At 41.7% G+C, this 27,624-nt stretch overlaps 1 protein-coding gene across 8 annotated transcripts in view; it reads left to right on the top strand.

Annotated features, from left to right (window-relative positions):
- Positions 1-1,115: 1,115 nt before the first annotated feature.
- The window catches only part of mta3 (metastasis associated 1 family, member 3), a 300,725-nt gene continuing 274,216 nt past the window's right edge, over positions 1,116-27,624 (top strand). For 4 of the 8 annotated variants that reach the window (XM_087991291.1, XM_087991288.1, XM_087991287.1 and 1 more), the window contains exons 1-3: positions 1,117-1,304; positions 3,143-3,210; positions 12,298-12,391. In XM_087991291.1, coding sequence (XP_087847417.1) covers positions 1,277-1,304; positions 3,143-3,210; positions 12,298-12,391 — 190 coding nt within the window. In that variant the 5' untranslated portion in view covers positions 1,117-1,276. Of the gene's footprint in view, positions 1,305-3,142; positions 3,243-12,297; positions 12,392-27,624 lie in introns of those variants that run through there. The other 4 variants (XM_087991286.1, XM_043695692.2, XM_043695693.2 and 1 more) reach the window with 4 other exon arrangements.

Below are 27,624 nucleotides of genomic sequence, written 5' to 3'. Positions count from 1 at the left end.
GAGTCAGTGAAGGATGGTCATTGGGGAGGGGGCAGTGGTAGGGAATAGGGCATTAGAGGTGGAGCCATGGTGAGGGTGGGGCATTAAGGTTAGAGGCTGTGGTGAGGTGGGGCATTAGGGGAGATTCTATGGAGGAGTTCGGGCATTGGGTGAGGGGCTGTGGACAGGTGGGACATTGGGGAGGGGCTGTGGGGTGGGGCATTGGGGAGAGTCTGTGGACAGGTGGAGCTTTGGGGATGGACTGTGGAGGGGAGGAACATGGAAGTGGGGCATTGGTGAGGGGCTGTAGAGGGAAGAGGCATGGGGAGGGGCAGTGGAGGGATGGGGCATTGGTGAGGGGCTGTAGAGGGAAGAGGCATGGGGAGGGGCTGTTGAGAGGTGGGGCATTGGGGATGGGCTGTAGGTGAGGGGCATGGGTGTGGGGCATGGGGAAGGGGCTGTAGGGGAGGTGCATGGGGTTGGGCATGGGGAGGGGCTGTAAGGGAGAGGCATGCATGTTGGGCATTCAGGTGGGCTGTAGGGGAGGGGCACGGGGATGTGGGCATGGGGCGGGGCTGTAGGGGAGGCCCATGGGGAAGGACTGTAGGGGAGGGGCAGGAGGGAGGGGCTGTGGAGGTGGGGCGTGTGGGAGGGGCATGGTGGAGGGGCTGTCGAGTAGTGGGCATGGGGTGGGGCTGTGAAGGAGTGGGACTGTGAAGGGGTGGGGCATGGGGAGCTTTAGGGTAAGGGTATAGGGTGGGGCTGTAGGGGAGGGGCAGGGGGTGAGGCTGTGAAGGAGTGGGACTGTGAAAGGGTGAGGCATGGGGGCTTTAGGGTAAGGGGGATGGGGTGGGGCTGCGAAGGGGTAGGGCATTGGGAGGGGCAGTTGAGGTGGGGCTGTGAAGGGGTGTGGTATAGGGGCGGGGCTTTAGGGGAAGGGCATGGGGAGGGGCTGTAGGGGCGGGGCTGTCAAGGGGTGTGGTATGGGGGCGGGGCTTTAGGGGGAGGGCATGGGGGGAGGGGCTGTAGGGGGTGGGGCGTCGGGAGACCGCTTTGGCCTCGGCGCTGCCACAACAGCAGGAGGCGGCGAAAGGAGCCGGAAGCTTCCGGGCGGCGGTAGCTACTCCCTGATACCTCCTCCCCCCCCCCCCCCCCCCCAAACCCCACTGAAAGGCGGCGGGAGGCAGTGAAGCGCCTCCTATCCACCCCCCACTCCCGGCTCCATCATTAGCTTCTCATCAACCCGGGGGAGGGGTGAAGAAAAAGCCCCCACAATATTTAAAAAAAGGGGGGCAGAATGGCGGCAAATATGTACAGGGTCGGAGGTAGGTGCCTGCGGCTGTTTGTTTATTGATTTAGTTCGGTGCCCGGGATGGGGGGGGAGATGATCAGTTTAAGAATCGCCGGCTTCATTTATTAATTCCAGTTACTCTGTGAGCTATAGATTTAAATAATCATACCTTTCCATCGGAAATAATATCAGTGGGAAAGTTCATCTTCAGGACTCACTTGGTCGAAGATTTCTTCCTCCTCTTCTTCCCCCCCCCCCCATTTAAAAAAAACTACTCTTTAATATTTTTCAAAGTTGTTTGAAGTGGGTTACGTGACTTTTTATTTGCATCAGCTTTGTGTAAGGCGGTGGGTGGGAGGAAGTCAGTCACTCTGATCAGACACATTTCTTATCAGAGAGAGGAAAATGGCGAAGTGACATTCACCCTCAGTGCTAGGCCTGTACCTTAGAAACCCGGGGGTGCACTGACACCGCTCCTCCACACATCCCTCTTCCCCACCCCCCACCCCCCACATCTTTCACTGGCAGTACAACAGGCATTCCTCCCTAAATAATCAACCCAGAACTACCACCAATGCAACTAATAAACTCAAAAGCGGAATGCACATTTCATTTAAGGTGAAAAATGTCATCTTTTGATGTGCAGTTCTTTTCGCCTAAATAGCATGGCTGCAGCATCACCGGGCAGATAATCTGTGTTAGCTGGCACCAGTTTCTGTTAACCTTTAAGATGCCAGCCTTCCTTCCCTCCGACGTGGAGGCTTTGGGACAACCATTAATTAACAGCGCTTGTGATGTGAAGAGTAATGTAACTTGGGAGAGAAACTACTGGTGTACCGAGTACATGGGGTGATGGCTTAAAAACAACTTCTGGTGTAGAAAATATTTGTTTTTCCGATGCTTTTGTTGCATTAATAGTGAATGGATTTACAAGATAGTGTTCAGTTTCTAATAGAATGCTTGTAAATGTTTTGCCACTTTTATCTCTCATAAAGCCATTGATGTTGGGAATACCATTAGGGCAGTTTAGATATTTTTAATCAACCTGTTCAGAGTTGTTATTACACTCCTGGAGCATGTGGGATTTGTACCCAGGCCTCCTTGCTCACTAGAGCTGTTTACCTTACCCTAGTTAATGCTATTTGTGTCTGAGTTTAGATATAATCATTAAGACAGCAGTAGGCCATTTGTCCCCTCAAGTTTGATGTTTGTTCCATTGGAGTGTGATTGCTTCCTAAGTCAAATCCATTAATCTGCCTTTTCCTAGAAACTCATTCTTGAAAATTTCATTTGACAGATTTATCTGTTGCCTTTTGGGTTACAGAATCTCATTTTTACTGTTTTTTTTTTAAACAAGCTCTCCTTTATATTTTAAAACTATTTTCACTACTAGAGTCAGTTGTTTTTCTCTCTCCCTTTTACATTTTGAACATCTTGATCAAATTACAGCTCGGTACCCGAGAGGATGCAGGTCAATTTGTCCTCAGTTTTACACTCAAAACACCAATATCGTTCCTGCTGGTGCACAGACTTAAAATATGGCTCCTTGTATGAGTTGTGACTTATGCTTAGTTAAGATGTCACAGTTGACAGATTTTATAAATGTGCTCAGGACTGAAATGAGTTTGATTTATTGTGGACGCTGTCGAATCAAGTAGATCCTCAAGTGTATCCTTGCTTGAGGTCACTGGGTCAGGAAGAGGAACCCTGGGTATGTTAACTCTTGGCTTGGGACAGCTGGGGTTATTTGTAGTATGGGTTCTGACTATCAGAGGTGATATCAGTAAGTGGTCCTTTTGAACTTTTGAGGAAATTCATGGCAACACTGTTCTTGGAAATGTAACTTCATTATATTTCACTTTTTTGTTTCAGACTACGTTTACTTTGAAAATTCTTCCAGTAATCCTTACTTAATAAGAAGAATAGAAGAGCTCAATAAGGTATTTTAAATGTGTGCGTAAGTTTTTTGAAGGTAATTCAAACTAATTTTTCCCCTCTTCCATATTTTTCTCCTTCCTGTTTATTTTGTGGGGTATGGGATAGTAGTAACAGAAGATGTGAGTCCTGTTATTAGGTTTTTGCTTGTTCTGATGACTTCAGAAGTCACAGCGTGCATGAGAACATTCTTTTGTTTTGTGAGATAGGTAAACTTCTATCTATCAGTTTTGGCTTAGTAGAAGCACTCTTGCCTTTAAATCAAGAGGTCATGACTTCTGACGCCATTTCAGAAACATGGGCACATAATCTAGAATGAGGTTTCTAGTGCAATGAATGCTATCTTTTCCGTGAAATGTCAAATGTCTGTTCTCTCAGGTTTGATAAAAAGGTGGGAAGTTCTCTCGTTGATTTTTCTTTTTAAAAAAAAACAATTGCTTTCTATTTCTGTTAGAGAATTCTTGTGTGAAAATTATTTCGAACATCGCTAATCACAGGTAGAGATTTGCCATATTGTAAGTTTTTAACCTTTTTTTTCTTTCAATTTGCTATTATCCTTTGGTAAACCATAGTTGTTGTATTCCTTTGCTAGAGTTTTCCTTCCTCACTGGGATATGACTTTGCCAAGAGTCATGGATATTTTAAAATCTTTGTTGTTGTTTAGCAACCATCTTTTCTGTTAAACTCCTTTCCCAGCCCAAACCAGCCAAATTGGCCCTCACCCCAATATAATTGCCTTTAAGTTTTAGGACAGTTGTTTTTGACCCAAATTTCTCATGCTCAAAGTTATTGCAAAATTATACCTTGTTATGGTCACTGTTCCCTCGGAGATAACTTTGTGATAATTTATTAAACTTGCCTCATTGCACTTAACGGATCCAAAATTACTGATTGTAGCCACAACACATTATTGTAGGAAAGTGTCATGAAAGAGAAGAGGAGCCTAAAAAAGGATTTAATTGAGGTGTACAAATTGGTGAGGAACCTGGATAATGAATAGGAAAAACTTGTTTTCTTTAGCAAACTGTCAATAACCAGGAAGCAGGTAGTTGAAAGTAATGGGTCAAAGGATTAGAGAAGAGTTGAGGTGGAAGTCTTTTCAGTCATAGGGTAATAACTGCTTGAAAGGGTGGTAAAGGCAGAAATCATCATCCCATTTATGAAACATTGCAATATGCATCTGGTTAGACCAGAAAGTTATTTTTCAGCCAGCGCAAATGTGATTGACTAAATGACATCACTTCAGTTCTATAAATGTTTGTGTTTCTTACATGATAATGCTTAATCCTGACACTTCACCAACATTTTTGACTCTACGTTGCATCTGTTGCATGGTTGCTTACCTAACATCCAATTATGGATTAGCTTCCCTTTCCTCCTGATAGATATTAGAAATACCAAAGTTAACTGCTCAAGGATTTCATTCCAAGCTCCAAAGCTTCACCACTGGCTCCTGTTACTGTCCTGGCCTGAATTAGATTCCTTACAATCTTGTTAGACTATTTGATTTTGAATCCAGCCTTCTTTCCTGTGAATTCCTGTTCAGCAAGTGTATCTAGTCATCTCCTTTGTTTTCCAACAGCAATTCCCATCATTGTATTCCCCACCGTCAATGTTGATTACTGCTGACCATTAACCTGATTGAAATCATTACACTTATCACCTGTGGGTCTGAGGCTATGCAGTCTGCAGCAGGCAACTTGCTTGTATGGGTGGGTGCAGCTTAAATAATGCTCAGAACTTTGTAGTATCTAGGGCTACCATTTTGCACCTGTTCTGCTACTTTAAAGCTTCGCTCCCCTTTATCAGTGCACAATGACAATTGTGTGTACCATGTACAAAATACATTGTAGCAGTTTTAGGGTTTATTTGATAGCACTTTTACAAGACTGCAACCTCAAACATCACCCTCTGCAAATTCCCCTTTGAGTCACACACTATCCTGTCTTGGAAGATATTTCCATTTTACCCAAAATGAGAAATTGTACATTGATAACATAATGGCATTGGTCAGCTAGCAAGAAATAGAGTGGGCATAAATGGGTCATTTTTGGCTTGACATGGTGTAATGAGTGGAGTGCCTGCTGGGCCCTCACTGCTTGTAAGTGCCATCAATGCTTTAGATGAAGGGACCATATATATGAATGCTAAATTTGTTGATAATTCATAGATTGTTCTGAAAGCAAATTGTGAGGAGACAATAAGAAGTTTGCAAAGGGACACATGAAACAAGTAGATAAAGGTTTGACAGGTGGGGTATAATGTTGGAAGGTGAACTTGTACATCTTGGCAGGAGGAATAGAAAAATAGCACTTAATGTGGAGAGATTGCAGAACTTGGAGGTACTAGTGCATGAATTACAAAATTAGTTTGCACGCAAAGCAACTGATTAGGGCAGTAAACGGAATGTTATTCATTACAAGAAGGATAGAACCTAAAGGTATGGATGTTTTGCTACAGTTGTAGGCACATCCCAGTTTCATGGCCAGAGTATCCTATTGGAACATCTGGAAATTTTTTTTTTAATTCAGTGATGACACAGAGGTGTGTTCTCTGGCTCCAGTGGGTATGCACTGGTGCACTGGAGAAAGCAAAACTAATTATTGATGGGTTTGATCACATCTGGGGTACTCAGTACAGTTTTCCTTTCTTTTAAGATAGGACATAATTGCATTAGAAACAATTCAAAGATGATTCACTGGACTTCTTCCTAGAATGAGTAGGTTATCAAATAAGGAAAGATTGTGCCAGTTTCTGTATTCTTTTGAGTTTAGAAGGATATAAAGTGATCATTTTGAGATATACAAGATCCTGAGGGGATTTAACAAGGTAGATACTAAGAAGATTTTGTCTTTTTTGGACAGACTTGAATTAGGTGAGAGAGTTTAAAAATAAGGGACTTTCTTATTTAAGATAGCCATGATGTGGAGGTGCCGGTGTTGGACTGGGGTGGACAAAGTTAAAAATCACAACACTAGGTTATAATCCAACAGGTTTAGTTGGAAGTAGTAGCTTTCACAGTGCTGCTGCTTCATCAGATAATGAGTGGGACAGGATCATAAGACACAGAATTTATAACAAGAGGTCGCAGTGTGATGCACTTAAAATGATACATTGAACAAAGCGAGATTGTCTTTCATCTTTTACCATGGGATGTAGGTTTTGGTACATTAATATGTGGCATGGTGGCTCAGTGGTTAGCTCTGTTGCCTCACAGCACCAGGGTCCCAGGTCGATTCCAGCCTTGGGCAACTGTCTGTGTGGAGTTTGCACATTCGCCCTGTGTCTGCGTGGGTTTCCTCCCACAGTCCAAAGATGTGCAGGTCTGGTGAATTGGCCATGCTAAATTGCCCATAGTGTTAGGTGCATTAGTCAAAGGAAAATGGGTATGGGTGGGTTACTCTTCGGAGGGTTGGTGTGGACTTGTTGGGCCGAAGGGCCTGTTTCCACACTGTAGGGAATCTAATCTAATCATGTAAATCCCATAACTTCTTTTAAGCCACAGTCTCAAGATAACTTAAGGTTTTCAAAAAAAACAAACATCTCAGCTCAGACAATGCATTAAAGGTGTGAGGTTTGAGTCTCTATATTCCAATCTTGGGTCAGACTGGCTGCCTATATTGACTGCCTGCAGGTCATGTGCTTCTTGAGCAAAAATGGAATGTATCTGCAAACGTGCTGCAAATTTGCAGAATTGTATTTGCAGATACATTATACTTTTGCTGAAAAAGCACACAATTTGCAGGCAATCAGTCCATATAACATTTTATAAATTCTTTCTTTGGAAATAGAACCAGTCTGACTTAAGGTTGGGATACAGACTGACTCTAACCTCGCACCTTTAATGCATTGTCTGAGTTGAGATGTCACCCTTTTTGTATAAAACTTGTTATCTTGAGAGTGGTATTTAAAAGAAGTTCTGGGATTTGCATATTAATAAACTGAAACCTGCACCCATTCTAAAAGATGAAAGACCTAACAGCCATCTAAGTTTGTGTAATATATTGTTTTAATTGCATGACATTGTGATCGTTTGCTATAAATTCTGTGTCTTATGAACCTGTCCTGCTAGTTTCCCGATGGATGCGCTGCTCCTTCAAATACACCTGTTGGACTAGAACCTGATGATGTGTGATTTTCAAGTTTTATTTAAGGTAGAGATGAGGGTGAGACTATCATCCTCAGATCCTCTGTTCATTGTCATAGAGATGTACAGCATGGAAACAGACCCTTTGGTCCAACCTGTCCAGATATCCCAACCCAATCTAATCCCACCTGCCAGCACCCAGCCCATATCCCTCCAAACTCTTCCTCTTCATATACCCATCCAGATGCCTTTTAAATGTTGCACCATTTCCTCTGGCAGCTCATTCTTTACACATACCATCCTCTGCGTGAAAAAGTTGCCCCATAGGTCTCCTTTATATCTTTCCCCTCTCACTCTAAACCTATGCCCTCTAGTTCTGGACTCCCCTACCCCAGGGAAAAGACTTTGTCTATTTATCCTATCCATGTCCATCATGATTTTATAAACCTCTTTTAAGGTCACCCTCAGCCTCTGATACTCCAGGAAAAACAGCCCCAACCTGTTCAGCCTCTCCCTTTAGCTCAGATCCTCCAACCTTGGCAACATCCTTGTAAATCTTTTCTGAATCCTTTCAAGTTTCACAGCATCTTTCTAATAGGAAGGAGACCAGAATATTCCAACAGTGGTCTAACCAATGTCCTGTACAGCTGCAACATGACCTCCCAACTCCTGTACTCAATACTCTGACCAATAAAGGAAAGCATACCAAACACCGCCTTCACTATCCTATCTACCGGCGTTTCCACTTTCAAGGAGCCGTGAACCTGCACTCCAAGGTCTCTTTGTTCAGCAATACCATTAAGTGTAGAAATCCTGCTAAGATTTGCTTTCCCAAAATGCAGCACTTTGCATTTATCTAAATTAAACTTTTTTCGCTGTCCACCTCCAATTTTGGTGTCATCTGCAAACTTACTAACTATACATCTTATGCTCACATCCAAATCACTTATATAAATTTATAAAAAGTAGTGGACCCAGCACTGATCCTTGTGGCAGTCCACTGGTCACAGGCTTCCAGTCTGAAAAACAACTCTCCCCCAACACCCTCTGTCTTCTACCTTTGAGCCAGTTCTGTATCCAAATGGCTAGTTTTCCCTGTATTCCATGAAGTCTGATCTTGCTAACCAGTTTCCCATGGGGAACCTTATCGAATGCCTTACTGAAGTCCATATAGATCACGTCTGCTGCTCTGCCATCACGAATCCTCTTTGTTACTTCTTCAAAAATCTCAATCGGGTTTGTGAAACATGATTTCCCACGCACAAAGCCATGTTGACTATTCCTAATCGGTCCTTGCCTTTCCAAATACATATACATCCTGTCTCTCAGGATTCCCTACAATAACTTGCCCACCACCGAGGTCAGGCTCACTGGTCTATAGTTCCCTGGCTTGGCCTTATCACCTTTCTTAAACAGTGGAACCACATTAGCCAACCTCCAGTCTTCCGGCACCTCACCTGTGACTATCGATGACACAAATATTTCAGTAAGAGGCCCAGCCTGTGCATCACTGTTCTTCATCTCCACTGAGGAGAAAGTGAGGACTGCAGATGCTGGACATCTCCACTGAGGCAGCCATGTATACTCAGTGTCCTGGCAATCACTTCCTAAATTCATATCCTTTTTTTTAGTACAGTGTTTCTATACACTACTTCCTTTAATAAATCTTTTGCCACCCCCACACCCCTCCTAATATTACCTTCTCTGCCTCTTTCCATTTTCCCATATGCTTACTTAGGACATTTTTCTCTGTTAAAGATGTTGTGTAAGTACAGGTTATATCAAGTTTTTAGTGATCTAGGAATAAATGTTCATATATCTCTGTGGGGCTTGATGGTACTGCTGCCTTGTTATGCATTTCATCAAATCATAGAGATGTACAGCATGGAAACAGACCTTTTGGTCCAACTCATCCATGCTGACCAAACATCCCAACCCAATCTAATCCCATTTGCTAGCACCTGGCCCATATCCCTCTAAACCTTTCCTATTCATATACCCATCCAGATGCCTTTTGAATGTAATTGTACCAGTCTCCACCTCTGGCAGTTCATTTCCATATACACCCCACTCTCTGTGTGAAAAAGTTGCCCCTTAGGTCCCTTTTAAACTTTTTATCCCGTCACCCTAAATCTATGTTTTCCAGCTCTGGACTCTCTCTCTTCCCCCCCCCCCCCCAGGGAGAAGACCTTGTTTATTTAGCTTATCCATGCCCCTCATGATTGTATAGACCTTTACAAGGTCACCCCTTGGCCTCTGACTCTTAGATTTTACTTGATACTTAATTTATCAACCAGCGCAAAATACAAGATATAACGTAATGCTTCCAGTGGATGTTTTGCTATTTGGCGGGTAAAAGTTGTTTGTAAAATGGAGATCGTTGAATGAATTTGTAAAAGGTAAATTTTAAGCATAACATATGAATTAGGGAGTTGAATATTAAATTAGGATTGAGGGCAAGATAAAAGGAAGCCAAGAGTTGAGGACCCTTCTGTCCAACCCGTCCATGCCGACCAGATATCCCAACCCAATCTCGTCCCACCTGCCAGTACCTGGCCCATATGTCTCCAAACCCTTCCTATTCATATACCCATACAAATGCCTCTAAAAATTTGCAATTGTACCAGCCTCCACCACTTCCTCTGGCAACTCATTCCATACCCGTACCACCCCCGTGTGAAAAAGTTGCCCCTTAGGTGTCTTTTATATCTTTCCCCTCTCACTCTAAACCTATGCTGTCTAGCTCTGGATTCCCCGACCCCAGAGAAAAGACTTTGCGTATTCACCCTATTTGTGCCCCTCATAATTTTGTAAACCTCTATAAGGTCACCCCTCAGCCTCCGACGCTCCAGGGAAAACAGCTCCAGCCTGTTCAGCCTCTCCCTATAGCTCATAATCTGATATTTTATTTATTCTCAGGAAGCCACAAATAGATTGGTCTTGCTGAGGTTTTGTCTTTCAATGCAATGTATTTTAGTTGAACACTTTCAGTTGCTTCTTTAAGCGCTTTTAAGTGTTTGTGTACTGCCTCACCTTTTGGTCTGTTCACCTTGCCCATATACCTTAGCCAGCTCGCCCCTCATACCTATGTAATTAGCTTTGTTTCCTATTAAGATTTTTGCTTATGATGGTGTATAACATTTTCAGACCTAATATTGAATCCGGTTGTATTCCCCAGTGGATCATTTGCTGTGACATCACCAAGTAACTTCTACAACTTCACACAGTATCAGAGTTAAATTAGCTTTTGGTTCCTCAAAGTATTACTGCTGGAAACTGTAACTAAAACATTGAACAAACGTATCTTCTAGACTACCTTTTCCAATTTGATTGTCCCAGTCTGTTTATGAACTTTAAGTCAACCCATTCCATTATCTTTATTACAAGTTTCAATATTGTTTTAATGTTCTCTGCAACAGTATTATGACTGGCAATGAGCCTGTACCTGGCTCACCAGTTTTTTTGACACTTCTAATCCTAATGTCCATCCATACCGATTCTATTTGTGAATTTTTTTGAGCCAAGATCTTCTCAGTTATGACCTTGTGTCATTCTTTAATATCAAAGGTATCCGTGCACCTTTTCCAATTTCTTTTTGAGGAATTGAGTGTATATAGCTGAAGGTGATGAAACTGATGTTGTATATGTAGACTTTATTGATGTGTTTGCAAAGGTTTGTTGCCTGAATGCAAACCTGTGTTATTTAAATAGTTTTCCCCTTCTGTGTATGGGTGGGGTGAAATTCCTGGGTGCTGACTTAATTTGTGGTAGATATTTATTAATCTTATGGTAAGTAATCAGTAGATAGCATTGCATGGGAACAAGTTGGGGTTGGCATGCTGGAGCAACCTCAGAGTTAAGGGCTCAGAAGAATAGGAAAGAATGAAGGTGGCAATTGGCATTGAATTATCAGTGAAGTATCATTCAAAGGCTGCAAATTTACCCTGAGAATGCACTTACACTCGTTTCTCCAACCTCTGCTCCAGGCCCATTGTGTAATTTTTAGAAGATTGGCTTAAGAAGACTGAGCAGTAACAGGAGGTATTGCACACAAACATGCATCAAAAGCGGAATCTATCTGGAATACTGTGCACAGTTCTGGTCACCTTATTTAAGGAAGGATGAAATGCATTGGAAGCAGTTCAGAGCAGGTTAATCACACTAACATCTAGAGCAGAAGGTAATGGGCTAAAAATGTCAGAACTTTGCCTCTTATTTGGGAAGGAAGGTGGAGATGGCGAAGGGGATGGTCTCCACATATGCTGTTCCTTCTGAGGAGCTTGTCTGCCACAAGAGTTTTTAAAAAAGCTTAAGTAAGTGGGTCTTTAATTCCTACTTCCCAGCTCAGCTAATAATAAAAATTGCAGTCTGAAACTTGTGCTGTAATGGGCACATCTGTGCATCAGTGCCAAGCCTGCATTGGTCAGTTGATGTCCTTGTAGCCTGTTGTTTAGAGTAGGGTAAATTTTGTCATTTGATTTTTTTTTTGGTGACCTTGAATGCATTTTAATTGCCTATTCACTCAGGTTAAAGCCATCTCCCCAAAAGAAATGAGAGAGTACCGTAATACTGAGGAGGAAAATTGCAAAGCATGTCAGCTCAAGCATCACTTGCACATTATTTGCAAGTTGGTTTAACCAGCCTGTTGCTTCAGTGTTTTTAAAGGTGGAATGGTTTTAAAGATATAATTGAAATGGCATCAAGAAGAGCAATGAACCCAGTTTTCTATTTGGCAGAGAAGGTTACATTCCAAGAGACATAATAAATAATATACTAAATATGTACACCACCTAATTTCAGGTCTTTGATTCACACCCATCTTCCTCAATCCTTTATATTATTTTTGTAAATGCAGGATGTTATAAAACATGTGCATGCTTACATGCACACACTGTTGGAAACGTCAATTAATCATCCATGCACTTCTATTTTTCTTATTAACTATGATATAGAAGTCTGTGCCCTAAAAAGCATGAATTGATATTTTGACTTCTGTTCTTTCCAGACTCCAAGTGGCAATGTGGAAGCAAAGGTTGTCTGTTTTTACCGACGCAGGGATATTTCAAACAGTCTAATAGTGCTTGCTGATAAACATGCGAGTAAGTTTGATTTAAATTATCTTAAGACTTTTAAATGCCAAGTTTGAAATTGTCGATTAACTTGGTAATTAATGGCCACAGATGTGTATGAGAATTAGGTTATATGACTTAAATGTCTTTATTATATCGGGCAAATAGGTGTTTCTGTGCACCTGTAGGATATTGCAGAACATTATATTTGTTTTGTATATCAGAATTTTGTCTGTCTTAAACCTTTTGCTTTTCAAGATTTCATTTTTATGGGAGAAAGTTAAATATATGTTAAGAGTACATTGTGGTATGCAAAAGTGAAATAAAAGATATAGTTGGTGTGACCAATTGCCCTATTACTCAGTGTTACAGCATTTTGCAATGGGCACTGTATTCTTTGGAGCATTGTAGAAGAACTTTCATACTCTAGAGCAACTGCATAAATATTATTTTGAATCTATTAGCATAAACTAGAGTCATAGAGATGTACAGCATGGAAACAGACCTTTCGGTCTAACTCATCCATGCTGACCAGATATCCAACCTAATCTAGTCCCATATGCCAGCACTTGACCTATATCCCTCTAAACCCTTTCTATTTATATATTCAGCAAGATGCCTTTTAAATGCTGTAATTGTACCAGCCTCTACCACTTCCGCTGGCAGCTCGTTCTATACACGCACCACCTTCCGTGTGAAAGAGTTGCTCCTTATGTCCCTTTTATAACTTTCCCTTCTCACCCTAAACCTATGCCCTCTAGCTCTGGACTCCCTCACCCCAGGGAAAGACCTTGTCTATTTATCCTATCCATGCCCTCATGATTTTATAAACCTCTAAAAGGTCACTCTACACCCTCTGACGCTCCTGGAAAAACAGCCCCAGCCTATTCAGCCTCTCCCTATAATTCATCTTTCAACCTGGCAACATCCTTGTAATTTTTTTCTGAACCCTTTCAAGTTTCACAACATCCTTCTGATAGGAAGGAAACCAGAATTACATGCAATATTTCAAACGTGGCCTAACCCATGTCCTGTACAACCGCAGCATGACCTCCCAACTCCTATATTCAACGGTCTGACCAAGCATACCAAACGCCGCCTTCACTGTCCTATCTACCTGTGACTCTACTTTCAAGAAGCTATGAACCTGCACTCCAAAGTCTCTTTGTTCAGCAGCACTTCCAGGACCTTACCATTAAGTGGAAAAGTCCTGCTCTGATTTGCTTTTCCAAATGCAGCACCTTGCATTTATCTAAATTAATCTTCATCTGCCACTCCCCAGCCCATTGGCCATCTGATCAAGATCCTGTTGTACTAACTAACCTCCTATGTTCACATCCAAATCATCTATATAAATGTCGAAAACCAGTGGACCCAGCACCGATCCTTGTAACACAGCATGGTCCCAGGCCTCCAGTCTTGCTAGAAAAGCGCAGCTGCGCTTTTCCAGCAACACATTTTCAGCTGTGATCTCCAGCATCTGCAGTCCTCACTTTCTCCACTCTTGCTAATCAGTCTTCCATGAGGAGCCTTGTCGAATGCCTTACTGAGGTCTATATAGATCACATCCACCACTCTGTTCTCATTAATCGTCTTTGTTACTTCTTCAAAAAACTTAATCAAGTTTGTTAGACATGATTTCCCACGCACAAAGCCATGCTGACTATCCCTAATCACTCCTTGTTTTTCCAAATACATGTACATTCTGTCCCTCAGGATTCCCTCCAACAACTTGCCCACAATTGATGTTTGGCTCACCGGTCTCTCGTTCCCTGGCTTTTCCTTACCACCTTTCTTAGATAGTGGCACCACATTAGCGAAAGTTACTTGAAGTTGTTTTGACAAAGATCTTATTTGAATACTTTCTTTCTTCCTCATGTCTCCCAAAACTTGAATTTGTTGAAGAATGAATGCACGTCAGCCTGATAATACAAAGATATTATAATGTAAAATATTTGGACCTAACAAATAATTACCTTGTTGTTGGAACTTTACTATGCTTCTTTGGAGAACAGAAAATTACTGATGTCATTGAAGAAGGACCTGAAGCATTAACTCTGCTTTCTTTCCACAGATGCTGCCAGATCTGCTGAGTTTTTCCAGCATTTTCTGTTTTTCTTTGTAATTTCCAGCATCTGCAGTTACATAGACCATAGAAAAGTACAGCACAGAACAGACCCTTTGGCCCATGATGTTGTGCCGAGGTTTAATCCTAATGTAAAATATAATAACCTACACACCCATCAACTCACTGCTATCCATGTGCATGTCCAACAGTCACTTAAATGTCCCCAATGACCCTGCTTCCACAACCACAGCTGGCAACGCATTCCATGCATTCACAACTCTGCTTAAAGAACCTACCTCTGATGTCTCCTCTATACCTTTCTCCTAATATCTTAAAACTATGACTCCTCGTACCAGTCAATCCTGCCCTGGGGAAACGTCTCTGGCTATTGACTCTATCTATTCCATTCATTATCTTGTATACCTCGATCAGGTCTCCACTCTTCCTCCTTCTCCCTAGAGAGAAAAGTCCGAGTTTATTTAACCTTTCTTCATAAGGCAAGCCCTTCTTTGCACTCTTTCCAAAGCCTCTGTATCTTTCCTACAGTAGGGCAACCAGAACTGGACACAGTATTCCAAGTCTCTTCTGACCAGGAACTTGTAGGGGAGCTGCAGCAAAACCTTGCGGCTCTTAAACTCGATCGCCCTTTTAATGAAAGCCAAAACACCATATGCTTTCTTAACAGTTCTATCCACTTGGGTGGCAACTTTGAGGGATCTATGTCATTGCACACCCAGAACCCTCTTCTTTCATACTGCCAAGAGTCCTGTCTATAATCCTATATTCAACATTTGAGTTCGACCTTCCAAAATGCATCACTTCGCATTTATCCAGGTTGAACTCCATCTGGGCCATTTCTCAGCCCAGCTCTGCATCCTGTCTATATCATGCTGCAGCCTATTGTAGCCCTTGATACTATCGATGGCAACTCCAACCCTTGTGTCATCTGCAAATTTACTAACCCACCCCTCAACCTCCTCATCCAAGTCATTTATAAAACTACAAAGAGCAGAGGCCCAAGAACAGAGCCCTGTGGGACCCCACTCAACACTGACCTCCAGGCAGAATACTTTCCATCTACACCCACAGTCTGCCTTCTGTCAGCCAACCAATTCTGAATCCAGATAGCCAATTATCCCTGTATCCCATACTTCCTGACTTTATGAATGAGCCTACCATAGAGAACCTTATCAAATGCCTTGCTGAAGTCCATATACACCACATCCACTGCTCGACCTTCGTCGACCTGTCTTATCACATCAAAGAACTCAGTAAGATTTGTGAGGCATGACCTACCCCTCACAAAGCCATGCTGACTGCCTTTAGTCACATTATGCTTTGCCAAATAGTCATAAATCCTATCCCTCAGAATTCTTTCCAAAAATTTGCTGACCATAGACGTAAGACTGACTGGTCTGTAATTGCCAGGGATTTACCTTTACCCTTGAAAAGAGGAACAACATTCGCCTCCTTCCAATTCTCAGATATTACTCCCGTGGAGAGTGAGGCGGCAAATATCCTCGCCAGTGGCTTAGCTACCTCCTTTCTCATTCCCGGAGCAGCTTAGGATAAATCTGGTCTGACCCTGGGGACTTATCAATCTTAATGCTTTCCAAAATGTCCAGCACATCAACTTCATCAATCTTGATCTGGTCAAGACAGTATCCCAGCTCCTCAAAGTTTTTGTTCACAACAAGGTCCCTTTCCTTGGTGAAGACTGAAGCAAAACACTCATTTAGGGCTTCCCCTATCTGCTCAGACTCCACGCACAAGTTCCCTCTGCTATCCCTGATCGGCCCTATCTTCTCCCTGATCATTCTCTTATTCCTCACATATGAGTAAAATGCCTTGGGGTTCTCCCTAATCCTTCTTGCCAAGCCTTTTTTGTGCCCCCTCCTGGCTCTCCTCAGTCCATTTCTGAGCTCCTTTCTATAAACCTGTAATCCTCTAAAGCTGTGCTAGATCCTTGCTTCTTCCACCTTACGTAGGCTGCCTTCTTCCGTTTGACGAGAAGCTCCTCTGTTCTCGTCATCCAAGGTTCCCTAATCTTACCCCTTCTCGCCTGTCTCAGAGGAACAAATCCGTGCATCACTTGCAACAACTGCTCCTTAAATAGTCTCCACATGTTTGCTGTGCCCTTTCTGTGGAACAATTGCTCCCAGTCTGTACTTCCCAACTCCTGTCTGATAGCGTCCTAATTTCCATTTACTCAATTAAATATCTTGCCTTGGTAACTGCTCCTTTCCCTCTCCAAGGCTATGGTAAATGTGAGGCAGTTGTGATCACTGTCACCAAAGTGCTCTCCCACCGCGAGATCTGACACCCGTCCTGGCTCGTTGCCGAGCACCAAATCCAAAATGGCCTCTTCCCTCATCGGTCTGTGGGTTCTTTGTTTTTTTTTAAGAAAATTACTGATGCTCTATTTGGTCACTGGTTGGTGCAAAGATCCCATTGTAGGTTGCTTGTTTGATATTAATATTAAATCTTCATATCCTTACTCCCTCCGAATTTTTCTTTTTTCCATCTTACTCAGTGTTCAATTAGATATGAATATAGCAAAATTAGAAGGAGGAACTTTATTTGTACTTTTAAAATTGCACTAATAATTTTAGCTTGTGACAGTAAAGTTGATCTTTGCTTTTGAAAATTTTAGTTTGATATGCTTCATGATTGGGGCTGCACTAGCCATAAATCATTGTAATTAACCAACTTGAGTGTTGTAGCGTCTGGTTTTAAAGTATGAAGTTTTTGAATAGCTCTCGTCCTTTTTAAATAAGCTTAAATTTCTTGTGACTTTTATTGATCCTAAATCTAACTCTTGCCAATTAGTCATAGAGATGTACAGCACGGAAACAGTCCAATTTGTCCATGCCGACTAGATATCCTAAATTAATCTACTCCCATTTGCCAGCCATATCCCTCTAAACCCTTCCTATTCATGTACCCGTCCAGGTGCCTTTTAAATGTTGTTGTACCAGTCTCCACCACTTCCTCTGGCAGCCCATTCCACACACACCACCCTCTGCGTGAAAAAGTTGCCCCTTAGGTCTCTTTTTTAAATTTTACCCCTTTAATCCTAAACCTATGCCCTTTAGTTCTGGACTCCCCCACCCCAGGGAAAAGGCCGTTTCTATTTACCTGATCCCCTAGAATGTCATCTCCGTCTCCGACACTCTCGGGAAAACAGCTTCAGCCTACTCAGCCTCTCCCTATAGCTTAAATCTTCCAACCCTGGCAACATCCTTGTAAATCTTTTCTGAACCCTTTCAGCTTTTGCAACATCTTTCCGATAGGAAGGAGACCAGAATTGCATGCAAATTTCCAACAGTGGCCTAACCAATGTCCCGTCCAGCTGCAACATGATCTCCCAACTCCTGTACTCAGTACTCTGACCAATAAAGGAAAGCATACCAAACGCCTTCTTCACTATCCTACCTACCCGCAACTCTACTTTCAAGGAGCTATGAATCTGCACTCCAAGGTCTCTTTGTTCAGCAACATTTCTGCTAACATTTGTTTTCCCAAAATGCAGCATCTTGCATTTATCTAAATCAAACTCCATCTGCCACTCAGCCCATTGGCCCATCTGATCAAGATCCTGTTGTAATCTGAGGTAACCTCCTTCGCTGTTCACTACGCCTGCAATTTTGGTGTCATCTCCAAACTTACTAACTGTACCTCTTATGCTCACATCCAAACTATTTATGTAAATGACAAAAAGTAGAGGACCCAGCACCAATCCTTGTAGCACTCCGCTGGTCACAGGCCTCTAGTCTGAAAGATAACCCTCCACCACCACCCTCTATCTTGTACCTTTGAGCCAGTTCTGTATCCAAATGGCTAGTTCACCCTGTATTCCGTGAGATCTAACCTTGCTAACCAGGCTCCCATGGGGAATCTCGTCGAATGCCTTAATGAAGTGCATATAGATCACATCCACTACTGTGCACCCATCAGTCGTCTTTGTTATATGAACAGAAGAATTGAATGCCAAAGGTGAGCTGAGAGTGACAGCCTGTGACATCGAGGCTGGATTCGATACACTGTGGCTTCAAGGAGCTCCAGCATAATTGGAGCCAATGGGTATTGGTGGCAAACTCTCTGCCAGTTAAAGTCGTACCTGGCCCATAGAAAGATGGTTGTGTTGTTGAAGGTCAATCATCTCAGCTGCTGCACATCTCTACACAAAGGTGGCAGCATATGGAGAGAGGGAGAGAGAGACACCACTGCCCTTGACATTTAGTGGTGTTATCATTGAATCCCCCACTTTCAACATTCTTGGGTTACCACTGACCAGCAGTACAACTGGACTCGCCACATAAACACCGTGGCTACAAGACTCGGTCAGAGGCTAGGAATACTGCATCGAGTAACTCCCATCCTGACTCCCCAAAGCCTTTCCACCATCTGCGTCATTCCTTCACTGTTGCTTGGTGGAAATCCTGGAATTCTCTCCCAGAGTATTGTGGGTCTGCTTGTGTACTGCAGCAGTTCAAGAAGGCAGCTCAGCGCTCCCTTCATAACCGTGTTTAGGGACAGGCAAAATATACTGGCTAGCCAGCTCGAGAGGCTGAACACATACTCCTGTGTTCCTAGCTAGTATTAGTAAACCAGAATGAACATGTTTGTGTGTTTTCATTGTTTAAATGGATCTTTTACACGTTAGCCTCTTCGAATTTAATTCCTTTCCACTGGGTGCAGTTGTACATTGGTTTGCAATCTTTGTGTGATTCACTGAAGTATTTGGACATTCGGCTGTGAAGAACACAAAGGTGGGGTCCAATCTATTTCATATGACCACTTTCCAGCTGAGCTAGCTGATAACAATCGCAAAAGGAAAGTCAAGATGAATTTTGCTACCCTGGAACATCAAAACTATATGTAATGCTCTAAACAGTGAATAAAATCATTTAACTTGACAAACAGAATCAAATCTGAAACCTGCTGTGCTAGCTCAGTGCTATGTCTTTTGATGACTTCACCGAAACTAACCTGAATGGCGAAATAATAACTTTAGGACTCGAATCCACAGTCACTAGAGTCATACGGTATGGAAACAGAGCCTTCGGTCTACGCAGTCCAAGCCGACCATAATCCCAAACTAAACCAGTCCCACCTGCATGTGCTTGGCCCATGTCCCTCCAAACATTTCTTATTAATGTACTTATTCAAATGTCTTTTAAACATTGTAACTGTATGCGCATCCACCACTCCCTCAGGAAGCTCATTCCACACATGTTTATTTTTAAAAAAAAGTCCCTTATGTCTTTCTCCTCTAACCTTAAAAGTAATCCCCCTCTAGTTTTGAAATCCCCAGCCCTTGCGAAAAGACACCAGCCATTCATTTTACCTATGCCCGTCATGATTTTATAAACTTTAATAAGGTCATCCCTCAACCTCCCATGCTCCAGTGAAAAAAGTCCAAGATATCCAGCTTCTGCTTGTAACTCAAATCCTCCATTCCTAGCAACATCCTGATGAATCTTTTCTGAACCCTGTCCAGTTTAATAATATCCTTCCTACAATGGAGCATCAGAAACTGGATACTCCAAAAGAGGCCTCACTGATGTCCCAACTCCTGTACTCAAAAGGTCTCAGCAGTGAAGACAAGTGTGCTAAACATCTTAACCACACTGTTTGAATGTGATGCAAACTTCCAAAGAATTAGCTATCTAAACCCCTAGGTCTCCTTGTTACAACACTACCCAAGGCTCTACTTTTAATTGTATAAGTTCAGCCCTTGTTTGTTTTACCAAAATGCAATGCCTCTCTCTTATCCAAATTAAGCTCCATCTGCCACTTTGCAATCCATTGACCCAATTGATCAAAATCTCTTGGTAATTTCAGATAACCTTCCTCACTACCTATCATACCACCAATTTTAGTGTCATGCGCAAACTTATTAACTGTGCCTTATGTATTCTCGTCTTAAATCATTTATATAAATTAATAACAAAAATGAACCTGGCATTGTTCCCTGTGGAATACTACTGGTCACATGCCTAATGTCCAAAAAAAAAATCCTCCACCACCAGTCAATCTTTGGTTGAGCCAATTATTCAATTGGCAAGCTTACCCTGAATTAGTGTAATCTAACTTTGCTAATTTGTTAACCGTATGGAACCTTGTCAAGGGCTTTGCTGAAGTTCAAGTAACCAATGTCTGCTGCTTTACCCTCATCAATCATCTTAGTTACTTGCTCAAAAAACTCAGTCAAGTTTTTGCAGGATGATTTCCCTGATACAAAATCTGCTGACTATACCTAATTATTCCTTGCCTCTCCAAATGCATGTAAATTGTATCTTTCAGCATCACCTCCAACAACTTACCCACCACCGAGGTCAAACTCTCAAGTTTACAGTTCCTAGGCTTCTCCTCACATACCTTCTTAAAGGCTCCGCATTAGCCTGTCTCTCATCATCTGCAACTCCACCTGTAGTTATAGATAATCCAGGTATTTCTGCAAGGGCCCCTGCAATTTCCATTGTAACTTCCCAAAACATCCTAGGATAGACTTTGACAAAGGGTCAGTTAGACTCGAAACGTCAGCTCTTTTCTCTCCTTGCAGATGCTGCCAGACTTGCTGAGATTTTCCAGCATTTTCTCTTTTTTTTGGTTCTAGGATAGACTAGATTAGGTCCCTGAGATTTATCCACCTTTATATTTACAAAGACCTCTAGCACTTACTTTTTTGTAATGAGCACTGTTTTTGAAACATCAGTATTTATTTCCCTGAGTTCTCTCGCCTCCATTTCATTCTTCACAGTAAAAACTGTTGCAAAATATTAAATTAATATCTCTCCCATTTGAGGTTCAATGCAAAGACGACCTCTTTGATCTTTAAGAGCCCCTACTCACTCACTCTCTGTAGTTGCTGTCTTGCTCTTAATGTACTTGAGTCTCTGCATTATCCTTAATCTTATCTGCCAAGGCTATCTCATATTCCCCGCTTTGCCTTCCTGATCTCCCAAAAAGGAGAGACACAAAATGGCTAGAGAAAACAGCAAACCTGAGAACTGGGAAAAATCTAAAATTCAGCAGAGGAGGACAAAGGGTTTAATTTGGAAGGAGAAAATAAAACACAAAGTAAGATTGTGGAAAACGTGAAAACTGACTGCAAAAGCTTTTATGTGTAAAGAGAAAATGCCTGCTGAAGACATATATAGGTCCCTTGGATTAGAATCTGGTGAATTCATAATGGCAGACCAGTTGAACACATACTTTGGATCTGTCTTCACTGAGAAGAACATAAATAGCCTTCAGGAAATGCTAGTGAACAGAGGGTCAAGCATGAAGAAGGAACTGAAGGAAATTCATATTAGTTGGGAAATGATATTGGGGAAATTGGGATTAAAACCTGATAAGTTCCCAGGGCCTCATGCTCTGCACCCCAGAGCACTTAAGGAAGTGGCCTTAGAAGTAGTGGACAAATTGATCATTTTCAAGCTTTCTGTTGACTCTGGAAAAGTTTCAGTGGATTGGAGAATGTTTAATGTCACACTACTCTTTTTTTAAAAAAGGAGGACGAGAGAAAATGGGGAATTATGGATCGATTAGCCTGACATCAATGGTGGGGAGGATGCTGGAGTCAATTATTAAGGATATAATAACTGAGAATTTGGAAAGCGAAGACAGAACCAGTCCTAGTTAGCATATTCACTAAAGGGAAATCATGCTTGACAAATCTTCTGGAATTATTTGAGGATATGACCAGTAGAGTGGACAAGGGTGAATCAGTAGATGTGTTTTTGGACTTTGGAGAGGCTTTTGACAAGGTTCTACATGAGAGATTAGTAAGGAAAATTATGGTATTGGAGGTAATGTCTTGATATGGGTAGGAGTTGATTTGGCAGACAGGAAGCAGTGTGTTGGAATAAATGGGTCTTTTTCAGAGTGGCAGGCATTGATAATTGGATGCCAGGCTGGGACCCCAGGTATTCACAGTTTACATTAACGGTTTGGATGATGGAATTACATGCAATATCTTCAAATTTGCAGATGACACTAAGCTGGGACACTAAGCTGTGCTGTGAGGAGGATGCTCAGAGGCTGCAGGGTGACTTGGACAGACTGGCTGAGTGGGCAAATACTTGGTAAATACAATCTAGCCTGGATAAATATGAGGTTATCCATTTTGGTCGCAAAAACAGGAAAGCAGATTATTATCTGAATAGTAGAAGATTAAGAAAAGATGAGGTAAAACGAGACATGGATACAAAGATTGTACCTGGGTACAGGTGCAGCAGGTGGTGAGGAAAGTTAATGGCATGCTGGCCTTCATAGCGAGAGGATTTGAGTATTGGTGTAAGGATGTCTTGCTAACTTCCCTACATATCATATACTGATGGGACTGGACAGGCTAGATGTGAGAAGAATGTTCCTAATGTTGGGAAGTCCAGAACTAGAGGTGTTGGTCCAAAAATAAGGGGTAAGCCATTCAGCTCTGAGGTGAGGAAGAAGTTATTAAAATGGCCACTGCAAATCATGTGAGCTTTGACATTTGAACCAGTCTCGGTGGAATACCTAATTAAACTTGAAAATTCACTGCTATCTGGAGATGTCGGACATCCCTTTAAGGATAGATCGACACAAAAGATTGATAGAATTCTAGATGCCGTCCTATCCTCTGATTCCCACTTTGTAACTGGATTCTCAATTTCCTGACCAACAGACCGCAGTAGGCAACAAAACCACCACTACGATAATCTTCTTCACTGGTGTACTGCAAGGCTGCATACTCAGCCTCCTACTATGCTCCTTATATACACATGACTGTGTGGCCAAATTCTGCACCAACTCCATTTACAGGTTTGCTGACGACAGCACCATTGTAGGTCAGACAATGACCAGACAATACAGGAAAGAGATTGAGTGCTTCGTAGCATGACATAAAAATGACAATCTCTCCATCAGTGTTAGCAAAATGAAGGAACTGGTCATTGACTTCAGAAAGTGGGGTGGAAGGCATGCCCTTGTCTGCATCAATGGTGCTGAGGTGGAGATGGTCGAGGGCATCAAGTTCTTTGGAGTGCTAATCACAAACAATCTGACCTGGTCCACCTATGTTGACATAATGATCATGAAAGCACACCGATACCTCTACTACCCCAGGAGACTAAGGAAATTTTGCATGTCCATAAAGACTCATCAATTTTTATACAAAGCATCCTATCTGGATGCATCACTGCATGGTATGGCAACTGTTCTTTCCAAGACTGCAAGGAACTACATATTATAAACACAGCCCAGTCCATCATGCAAACCAGTCTCCCATCCATTGACTTCATCCATACTTACCGCTGCATTAAGAAAGCAACCAACATAATCAAATGTCCATAAGACAGAGGAGCGGAAGTAAGGCCATTTGGCCCATCGAGTCCACTCCGCAAATGACTGCAATAATATCTACAAAATATTGTCCCTCTCATCCTGGCTATACTCTCTTCCACTCTGTTGCGTTGGCAGCAGATATCAAAGTTTGAATACACCTGCGGACAGATTCAAGAACAGCTTCTTCCCTGCTGTTATCAGACTTTTAAATGGACCTCTTGAATGTTAATGTTGATCCCTGTCTGTATCTTCTTGGCAGCTGTAACACTACCTTGTACTCTGTTCTGTTACCCTGGTGCACTCGTATAGTACAATCTGCTTGTAAAGCGCATAAAACAATCCTGTAGCTTGGTACACGTGACAGTAATAAATTAAATTAGTTGAAATCAAATATATGGTTCAGTCTAGACAAAAATAAACATAAATGCATGTAAGATTTAGATGAATAGATGCCATTAGTTTTCCATTATATTCTGATGTGGAATCTATCTACATATTATTGCTTTATTTTGAGAAAGTATTTTGAACTTGCCCATGAGGAAGTCATGTTACTGACTGCTTTAAAATGAACGAGAAGCTGTTTGGAAAGTTCCACCAGACAGCCATTGAACCACCTACAGGTCATCCAAGCAGCCAAGGTCATGACAGCACTACTTTGAAAATGGGAGGTCCTAACAAAGAGAAGGGCTTCCCCAAACTTGTTCCAGCTTCAAGTCCACCTGAGGGCCAATTTCCTAGAAATCTGACTGCATGAAATTTGACAGTTTGCTCAGAATCCTTTAATTTACAAGCTCCTTATTTTAACTTTTAAGCATCAAAACTATTTAAGAAATTGTTTGATATGAAAGAAACTGAAAATTCCAAGCAGTCACAGTATATTACCTTTATCTGTACCTAATGTTTGTGCATGTGAGATGAGTGAGTTATTTTGTAGATATTATTGCAGTCATTTGGGTTAAATGTGAGAGCATAAATAATCATATTTTACAATTCACAAAAGCTTGTTGCAGGAATTAGTTCATTGTGATGCAGAAGGGGTAAGAAAACTCATTTCTATACAAAGTATAATTGAGTGCAAGTATTAGAGATAGCACATGCAGTCTGTGACATTGTACTCAGGAATTGGGTCAATTCCTTTTGGGCTTTGTACCATTACAAAAGACAGAAGCAAAGATTGTCCAGGAGCAGCTAATCTAATGGTGTAATGCATTGCTTGAATTCTCTAGGCTGGCTTTGCAGAAATGCTTTGGGAAATTCCTCTCTTACCCTTAAAAGACATAAAGGAAACCCCAAGAGAACATGATGAGCTGTGATACTTACCACACACAGAGAACTCCACCCTGACCCCAGTTTCCCACTAGCATTCTCTGTGTAGATGTTTGCCAGTTCTAATATTCATCTAGCTTTCTTTTGAATGCTTGTGGGGGGAAAAAAAGACCTGACTGCATGTGCTATCACTTTATTCCAGTGGCCAACCACTTTCTCCAAAAAAAAGGAACATGAAACTTACACTTTGCTCTTTTGTTTTTATTTTCTATAAGTGGCTCTGGTCCTCCATAACATATCTATCTTAAAACATATAGCTATGTGTTTCGAGTCTAATTGTTTCACTCCTCACTAGATTGTAACTCTTCGAGAAACATGATATTTTAAGAAGTTAAAAACCTTGGATCTCAAAACTTGTTAGGATAAATACAAGTGTCAATCTAGAAGTTGCTCTCTGAATCATTTCAAGGGCTTGTATGTTGTTCACTTTTGTAAAGACTCTAATTGTCTATGGTATTGGTCAAGCCAGTTCAAGAATGTGGTTGTAAAAAGATTATTTTGGGTCTGATTGTAGAGGCTGTATGCTGACACTGTTGTTTGCAAAATAGTTTATCAGAATTAGTCATAAACCTTAAAAGAGTTGTGTTTAACTCTCTAGTTGTTCCCATTTTCAGCAGCATCCAGCTCGTCTTGCATTGTGTCGACATGCTTGAAGAACTCCCCTACTCAAGTTCATAAAGGCTTTAATTTATTTATTAAAATGCATCTGACACCATCTGTCTCTCCTCTCCCTCCCTATCTGTGTTGCAAAATATCTATCTGTCTCTCTTGCGCATGCATGACACACACACACACACAAAGCTTTTGTTTCAACATATAACTTTGTTAGCCACAAGTTTGCAAATCATTTCTATACTCCGTCATCCCATTTGCTAAAATAGGTGCTACAGAACTATTGCCCTGATTCTGATGTCTGTGGCACTCTACTTGTGGCTGATGCCATTGTGGACTCTTCTGCCACTTTCTCCTTGTGTAGGTTAATCAAACCATTTCTGATCCAGTTCAGAATTTGCTCATTAGTTCCACGTGGTTCAGCTTTGCTTAGTTGCATTTTGTGCAGCATTTAGTTACTGCTTTCACAGGAATTCTGACAAAAGTACCAAACATTCCCAAATGATCTCATTGAACAAAGGGAGAGGGTGAACTAGTGATAATGTCATTGGAATAGTAATTTAGGAGAGCAGGATAAACATGAACAGTTTCTGGTAGGTCGCTGAGGGGATAATGGTAGTGGGAAATAGGTGATCATGGATGCTGGACACCAACCAGTATGGATAGTTGCATTTAAATGTAAAATTATTGGAAGGAAGTTAATTCTTAGTGCGCCCATAACAAGTATTGTAAATGTCTTAGTATTTATTATATTTAAAACTATTGAGCCTTTTCAGTTATGTGGATATTATAATTTTCAGGCTAGCATAGACCAGTCAAATTCATTATAAAGTGTGAAATTCTGCTTTGGTTTTGATAAGCATTATAGGACACCCAGAATTATAATACAGTGATCATTGTATCTCTTCAACATTCCATGCTGATTTGACCTGTATTATGAAAGCGTCAGTACAAATATCTGAATTCCTCCTGGCTGGATTGAAGGCAGATGGACAAGCATAAGAATTAGACAGAGATTGTAAAATCCAGACTTTGATGTCAGTTACCTGTTTGAACATGTGACTTCCATAACTGAGATATGGCTACCCGTAAGTGATGCTGCAGCATTTATCATTTAGGGCTTCGTTAGGAACAGAGGGGCTTTGGGGTTCTGTTACATAATCTTTTCAATCTGGAAGGTTAAGTTGTTAAAATTGTAAAATCAATCTATATTTTCAAATAACGTTTGGAGAACAACTCCCTGATTCGACTTCAATTCAAATCTTGAATTTAGTTTGTTTTATACAGTAGGAGTGAATTCAAGATGATGTGAAAGGCGTGGAGCAGTTTCACTTTCATACCAGAAATGGAAGTAGAGATATCAGAGTTCATGTTTATTAGAATGGAAATTGAAAGGAAAACTTATAACTCTGTTCAAAATGGAAGGGTTATTTTTGGAGTAGGTAATAATACAAATTTCTCAATACTGGTGGTGAACATAGAGACAAAGTAGGCAATTTAGCCCCTGCATACAAGTCCAGTATATGAGAAGAAAGACTAAACTATGACTACATTGATCATTCTCCATTTGAATATATTATGTTAGTTCACTTTAATGCCAATTTATGCTAATGTACTACTGATTTTTGTTTTGTTTAACAGAAACAGGTTAAGATAAAAGGTAGGGAGGTGGGACTTGGGGGAGGGGCATTGGAAATGTGATAGGTGGAAGGAGATTAAGGTGAGGGTGATAGGCCGGAGTGGGGGTGGGGGCGGAGAGGTCAGGAAGAAGATTGCAGGTTAGGAAGGTGGTGCTGAGTTCGAGGGTTGGGACTGAGACAAGGTGGGGGGAGGGGAAATGAGGAAACTGGGGAAATCTGAGTTCATCCCTTGTGGTTGGAGGGTTCCCAGGCGGAAGATGAGGCGCTCTTCTTTCAGCCGTTGTGTT

The sequence above is a fragment of the Chiloscyllium plagiosum genome, unplaced genomic scaffold (assembly GCF_037043375.1).
Source record: "Chiloscyllium plagiosum isolate Xiang-an unplaced genomic scaffold, Cpla_swu_hap1 HiC_scaffold_10, whole genome shotgun sequence".
Classification (NCBI taxonomy): Eukaryota; Metazoa; Chordata; class Chondrichthyes; order Orectolobiformes; family Hemiscylliidae; genus Chiloscyllium; species Chiloscyllium plagiosum.
This window is presented reverse-complemented; position numbering and strand designations above follow the sequence as displayed.